The 7,696-nt window shown below is 26.6% G+C and overlaps 1 protein-coding gene and 1 long non-coding RNA gene across 2 annotated transcripts in view; both read left to right on the forward strand.

Annotated features, from left to right (window-relative positions):
- LOC126905755 (uncharacterized) overlaps positions 1-3,662 on the forward strand; it is a 4,830-nt gene extending 1,168 nt beyond the window's left edge. Inside the window, exons 3-5 of the mRNA XM_050685764.1 lie at positions 1,409-1,550; positions 2,413-2,893; positions 2,951-3,662. Of these exons, the coding sequence (XP_050541721.1) occupies positions 1,491-1,550; positions 2,413-2,893; positions 2,951-3,165 (756 nt within the window). The 5' untranslated portion in view covers positions 1,409-1,490 and the 3' untranslated portion in view covers positions 3,166-3,662. The remainder of the gene's footprint in view (positions 1-1,408; positions 1,551-2,412; positions 2,894-2,950) is intronic.
- Positions 3,663-3,822: 160 nt separating this feature from the next.
- Positions 3,823-5,517, forward strand: LOC126905756 (uncharacterized). The gene is made up of 3 exons (XR_007704099.1): positions 3,823-3,990; positions 4,061-4,316; positions 4,410-5,517. It is a non-coding gene; the product is annotated as an uncharacterized LOC126905756 (long non-coding RNA).
- The last annotated feature ends 2,179 nt before the right edge of the window (positions 5,518-7,696 follow it).

Here is a 7,696-nt window from a genome sequence, read left to right on the forward strand (position 1 = left end):
TTTTTTTAAAATTAAACACTATCTAAAGATTTGCATCGAAGCGTTTATTTTTGATAGTGATTTTAATCACTGTCAGATATCATTTACTTGATCCAACTATGCCACGTCACCACTGTGCCGCGACCCCCCTGTGCTGGGTTTTTTTTTAATTCATAGATGCTATTATTGTTTAAAGAATAAACATTTTAAAAGGAATTGTATGCAATTAGAGATTAATTCTTATAATTTTTACTATTCTTCATAAAAATCTAAAAAAATCTAACTTCATCAAAATTGCTAATGTATACTATACTATAATTTATTTTACAAATATTTCATTTATTTCTATATACAAAATATGTATCATGTTTTGGCGATAGTTTTTTTACTAATATTAAAAAATAACTTAAAACAAAAATTATTATATAAATTGATCATGAATGTGTTAAAGCTAAAGTCTTGTTGCTTGAAGTGCTTAAGGATTTATCCATGTTTGCAGTTGAGTTGTGACGTTTCGGACTAATTGCAGAGTCCATCCCCAGAGCGATGGTTGGTAGTTGGTGGCTGCAACTACAGTTAATACTTTTAAAAACATTTTCAAAAATGGATATTATTTAAACTATCAATATATAACTATGTTTCAATTCATTTCGAAAATATTTAATGAATTTCTTTATTATTATTTTTTTTTATTATTAATTTTTAAGTTTTCCTGACAATTGTCAGGAAAACTTAAAAATTTGACATTAAGAAAATTTAACAGATTTTTACGCTGCTTGTAACTAATTATAATATCATTAAAATTATCATTGAAGTTAATTTTAAGTTAATTACACATTACTTTTTTAACCAACTTATTAGCTAATAAAAATAATGCTCGTTTTAAGAACCTTTATAAGAGCTATTTTAAACTATAAACTTATTTATATATTTTTTTTCAAGATAATTTTATGATAATAATTAAAATTATATTTTTCTCTTAATGGCAATATCTTTACAAAATATATACATTTCTTTGTTTTTTAAGACCACATAATTTGTGTTAATATAACTATCGTTTTATAAAATACGTAGATAGAATTGAAAAATCAAAACTTCACGCCTTTTTTTTTATCAACATTTTATGGTTAATATAGAATTAAAATTAAAATAAACAAAAACCTAAATATTTATTTTTATAATAATTATAAATTATTCACAACTATCATGTAAAAGCATAATGACAAAAAGATAATATAAATATTTACTCAAAATAATAAATCACTATTAATTTATTACTTCTAAGAAAACTTCTAATGCTAAAATTTATTGTGTGATTTTTTCTCAATATTATATTATTTTTGTTTATCAAATATTGGCATAAAATAATATTTTTTGTATATTATTATTGTTATAGTATCTTATTAATTAATTGCTTGCATAATTACAGTTTTGTACATTACATACAATACATTGTGTGATTAAGATTTCGAACAATTTTTTTGAGTGTACTTTTAACGACTCTTACAGACATGGACTGTCAAATCCAACCAGGTCACGTCAAACAGCTAGTTCACTTTTTTGAGTCACAAGTAAGTAATTTTATGACTTGTTCAAATATAAAAATTGATAAGCACAATGCCTTACAACCAAAGGCGTAAATCATTTGAGTAAATGTATTTGAATAAAAGTATTCAAATACTTTCATTGGTATTGAATAGTATTTTTAAATACATTTAATAAAAAGTATCTGAGTAGTATTTTAAATACAATTATTTAGTATTTAATACTGTTTAATATTCAGTACTATTAATATACTTTTTTTTTCTAATTTGCTAACCGTAACACAGCAAGCAAATTAAACTCAGTCAAAATGAAAATTGAGAATAATTCTCTGTTATTTTATATGTTACATTATAGTATAACATAATTATTGTGCTTATCTAAATGCTATTATGTATACATCTATTTTTAATACATCAGTTGAACCTACAATAGCCTATTGCAGGTTCAAATGATTTACTCTATTGTCAATAAGACATACTTTACAGGTTTTTACACGTGTACTAATATTTATTTTTTTCATTGATTAGTCTCCAATAATTAATTTTATTTACCTCTAACAAAAAATATCGAAAATAATAAATGAGTTCTCTTAATTTAAGAGTACTCAATATTTGACTCAAATTACCCTCTTGGTAATTATTTAGGTGGAACCTTTTGCTCTTAGTTTTAAATAAAAACATTATTAATTTTTAATTGTCTTCTTAGTATTTGAAATACTTTTGTAAAGTAATTGAGTATTACTCAAATACTTTTGTATGAAAAGTATTCAAATAGTATTTTAAATACATTTTTTTAAAAATATTTGAGTATTATTTAAAATACTTTTTAAAAGTATTTTTTACAACTATGCTTACAACGGGTAACTATGTAAATTGTATAACTATGTAGGCTAGGCGTGAGAAAGAGACTAGACTGACTCTACGTTCCAACTCCCAGGGATCACAGAGTGACAAAAAAGAAAATAGGCCGGCACATATAATCAGACGACCTGATGGTGAAAACACTGCTCGACCATCACCATTGACGACGATTTCAAACCTGATAAAACCATGTGTTCAACAAGGCCACTTTAACGAGGAGACTCTGTTCTCTGCAATATCTAAAATAATAACAGATAAGCTGGACAGACTTTATTCCGAACGCTGCACACTATTGCAAGTTGTACCCCTCGTATCACCAAATAATGAAAAAATTCCATTGGATATTGGTGCTCCTGGTCATATTTGTTTTAAAGCTGCTGAAATGCCAGCCTCTTCATCATCACAACACGTCTCTCCTAAATTGTCTAGACAAGTAAACAGACCGCGACGGGCTTCAAAAATACCTATTAGGATTTCAGGAAATAAAAACCTAAAGAATAGTAAATCTAGTAAATATGTTTTTTCTTTTATTAGGTAACATATAAAAATAATATTTAAATTCACAGCGACGAAATCACAGCTATTTGAATCTACTAAAAGACATAACGATTCAACAGATGTGAATATGCGTCGTCACACTATACGATTCGATGAAGATGTGTCATTACATTATTATAACTCTCAATCGCCCATCGTACATAAAATACCCAGTTGTAGACATAAAAAAACATTAAAAATCCCCCTTAAAGGTCATGATGATAATTCAGACGGACTCTTATGATTATTCATTACAATATTCTACTTTGTTGTTAAGTTTTAAGGAACTACTGCAGCAGTTCGGAACGTATTCTTTGAGAATTCAAATGATGCTAAAAATTAGACATAAAGATTTTATGTTTAAAATAAATCTTTTACAATTTCTGTTATAAATATTAAGTGTGTAGTTTAATGATATAGTGTAATCAGAATAGTTATACACGCAGGCGTTAATTATAAAATATGTATGTAATATTTACCTCAATGGTACACAATTATCGTTGAAATAACTTCATACATTTATACTAACGTAGGTAATCTGCAATGTTTTGGCAATTATATTCTTTTCTACATTTTGGTGGTAAAATTATTTTACACACAAGAAAATTATTTCTTATGGTCGGAGTATAATATTAATGATTTTTATATATTATATGTATGTTTTTTTAAATAGGGTTTATGTAAAATATTATTGAATTTTTATTTTAAATGAAATACTACTTGTTACTCAGAAATAAAATCACTCGCAACATTTCGAATTTTAATATAATTGGTAAAACATACTTTAGTAAATTAAAAAATAATAACAAAAATAAAATTCTAACTTATCTACTATCAATAAAAGAAATTATTATTTTTTATTTATTTATTTTTTAATATTACTATTGCTGTATGAATCGAATCCTAGTGCAGAGTACAAATTTGTCAAAATATTTATGTATTGGATAAATTCATATGTTATATTACCAAACGTTACACAAGTTTGACATATTGGTTGGACCCAATCTTTAAATAATATGTTAACTGTTTATCATATCAAGTTAATTGTTTGAATGTAAATGTATTTTAAGTATGTATTTTCTATATAGTGTGTACAGTTTTTAATTACGTCTTATATTTTAAATTCTATTTTTTGATAGTCGATCGAAGGAACTCAAATATACAGACAGTGTTGAAATAATATTGAATCTTTTGAACGGATTATTGATTGTATAAACGTCTTGAACTTTTACTATATTACAAACCAACAAAAATTTATGATTGTGTTGTACTAAAAACATCATTAGTAAATTTAAAAACGAATGAACGCAACGTTCGGTGGTATTCACGCGGTTTTGTTATCGTTCGTTGTCTTATTTTGTCCTAAGTCCGGCTACGTCCAGGAAAAGGAATAAGGTGAGTGGACTGTATAAATGAATGTAGAATGATTTTTATAATATATAATTATAACAATTAAATGTATTTTACGTGGATCATAAAATCTTATAGACGCCAATGTGGATAGGGGGGACACTCAATACTCATGCCACAATGGCGCTGATATAAACAAATAACAAGTTATAAATTTAAGTCTTAAAAAAAAGAAGAACAAGCATTATACTTATCGGCTAATTGAAACGGTTGACAATAATGTTGTATATTGAAAGGTTCCATTGATATCAAATGGAAGTAGCTGACCAACGTGTACAATATGTCGTAAACGGTATTTTGATGTATCTTAGAAAATACATAGACCCAACGGTGATATACTGAGCGCACAAGGGTGCGACAATCGCAAAGGTGATATTTTACTTTTTTTAAATTATAACAAAAACGAATACAAGACTACTGGCTCGCAAAAGCCATAGAGCTTATAACTGAAAAACGATAAGATGGTGGTGGTCATGCAGACATAAAGAGAAGACCGACAACAACTCGGTGTACGAAAACCAAATTAGTGATAAATTTTTATATTGAAAAAAAAAATTGTAAGAAGAAAATTGTTTGTAAATTTCTTTTCTAGTGTATTATTAAGGTAAACATAGGGAAAACGTCCAGGATTACAGCCTAACGTAGCACTAGTATCAGCTGAATTTGTAGTATAAGTATGTTATGAATATAAAAAGAAGAGTGTTTTTCATTACTAGCCATTACTACAACGCTGAAAAGTAAAAATTCAATACTATTTTACACTCTTGAGAATGTATTGGCGCATAAAATCAAAAGGTTCATAGAAACATCATCCTGCTGTGTTGATCTCATTATAGTTAGCTTCGGTTATAGCGATGGGAAAACGTTTACATGGCGGCGGCATGTTTAATATTTGTGAAAAAGCATTATATGCAATAGTAATTGGATCGTTTGAACTGGAAATATGCAATGTGCAAACTAATTATTAATATTGTTTCGCTTTGTGCAATGTGACGACCAATATATCACGCTTTGTGTCTTTCATACAAGACCATATGCAGCATTGGAAAAAATGAGTTAAAAACAAAGTAAATGGCCGTACTTTGTGTTAAGGAAATTTTCATGTTTCATTGGTATAATCATTGAAATATTTTTAGATTGTGAGTATAATTAAAAATTGTAAACTTACTAAATAACTAAATAAATAACGAACCATAAACTATAATATTCACTATACCACTCATATATTATATGAGTGGTATAGTGAATATTTTAATTAATAAGGGGTAGCAAATGAAGATCTACATACATAAACAAATATTTTTTCTCTTTATCATTTTTTTCCATTTTCAAAATTTTGGAGTTACAAATAAATAAAAAATGAAGTGTTTTTTCAATAACAAAATCCTTATCAGTCAATTTTAACTTATCGTACAAAAATATAAAAAAGTTTTTGAAGCAATTGAAAAATACTATCCAATGGTGTTATTATTTTGATTTCCCCCCAAGTATCATTTTTAGTTAGCAAAACTTTTTAAAAGAAGTAAAAGAATTTTTTTTGTCCTTTATTTTTTAAGGTCAAGAGGGAAGGTGCCAATTTTGTAATTTTTCAAAAGTACACTTAAAAAGCAGTAGTACAAAACCAATTTTTTGAAAAACACATGCATTTTTTATTTAGTTACATAACTTTGAAATATGGGTAACAATAAGCGTGAACGTTGCCAACTTTAGGGGTGTGCTGCTATTTATACTCATAATTTTTTTTTATATAGTTAAGCGATGTCAAAATTTTATTGGTCAAAAAACAAATTTATTAATGGTAATTTACATTCTACTAATAGATGCAAGGTCGACTTTATGTTTATTCAGAGAGGCTAAGAGCTGATAGAAATATTCATCTTTAAAAGAAGTGATAAGCAAAAAAAATAAGATCCAAAATATGGAATTTTATAGATTTTTTATAAATAAAATTCTGTTTATGCCACTGTGTTTACTTTATTATAAAACTAATAAAATAAATGCTAAATGATGATATATTTGATTTCAATATTTTGAATTGCTTGCATAATTCGTATTGATATTTATGGGAATTAGCTGTCCAATTGAATACAATGATATTATAAAATGGTAACTTATAAATTATATGTATTTAATTACATATAAGAAATGTGAGTAAATCGTGATATAATATCATAATTCATTATCAGAAGTATTTATTTTATGGTAACATACCCAGAAGTCAGAGGCAATGTTCAAATATAATAGAATATTTAAGTCCAGTTTTTCAGCAGCCACAATTTTTATCACAACCTTTGGCACAACTGCATGATATGCTTTTAAGTATTTGGTAGGGTGCTAGAGCTTTCAATGTTGTAACTGGGGACAATATATTATTTCAAAAAACTAATCCCCACTCTTCAAATTTTTTTTACGACCGAGCCATAACTGCACTTGTAAGATTAGTTTTATTTTTTGTTTCAAATTTTGTGAATAAATTAAAACGATGTTTTTTCAAAGATTTTTCATTGTCAGGTGCTCTGTCGTATAAATATAACAAACATTGAACACCATTTTGAGTCAATTCATCATGAATTAGGTCTATTAAAAATTGAATTTATGTCCTCTTGTTTTTTTAAAATTTGATCACATTTTTTTTTTATTTTTGAAAAAAGACTGACGTTATTGCATGATAAAACAGTATTTTATTCATCAATGAAGGATTATTTTAGCTTCGATGCAAAGCCGAGAATGTATTAATTTTACTATGATGTGTTTTTTTTTTGTGACTGTTACCACTTTCGCAATAAATATTAATCGTTTACACTAAATATTATCGTTGATTTATCAGTATCTAGAAGCGGATGGGCTATCTGTATTTTATTATAATAACTTTTTACAATAATGGTAACGTGACACCATCACAACTTTATATTTCTAGAACTTTTTGAAAAATATATGGATCATTATAATTTTTGTAAGATAAGTATTATTTGTAATATTATATTATCACTTATAATGTTAGAATATTATATCATGCTATCTTTTGTACATGTATGTCATATATTATGAATTCACAAGATTACCAAAACAGGGAACCCTTCTTTAAAACATATAATAATCAATAAACTAGGGAATTAAATCCGATTAATGTACAGATTTAAAGTAACGTCTATATGTAAGTTCTCAATTAAATCCAGCCAATGTCATTTAACAATTGATTAAGATCCAAAGCTTCTAAAATCACATTAGGAATTGCCACACTACCCTCTTCTGACTATAAAAAATCATTTTCCTATTAAAATGAGATTTTTCGGTGATTTCAAAATACACAAAATCTGTGACACTCTACTCAAGATTCTTACTCTCGGGGACTTAGTATTTTTTCT

This window comes from Daktulosphaira vitifoliae, unplaced genomic scaffold (genome assembly GCF_025091365.1).
Source record: "Daktulosphaira vitifoliae isolate Bord-2020 unplaced genomic scaffold, ASM2509136v1 Scaffold_4, whole genome shotgun sequence".
NCBI classification, from domain to species: domain Eukaryota; kingdom Metazoa; phylum Arthropoda; class Insecta; order Hemiptera; family Phylloxeridae; genus Daktulosphaira; species Daktulosphaira vitifoliae.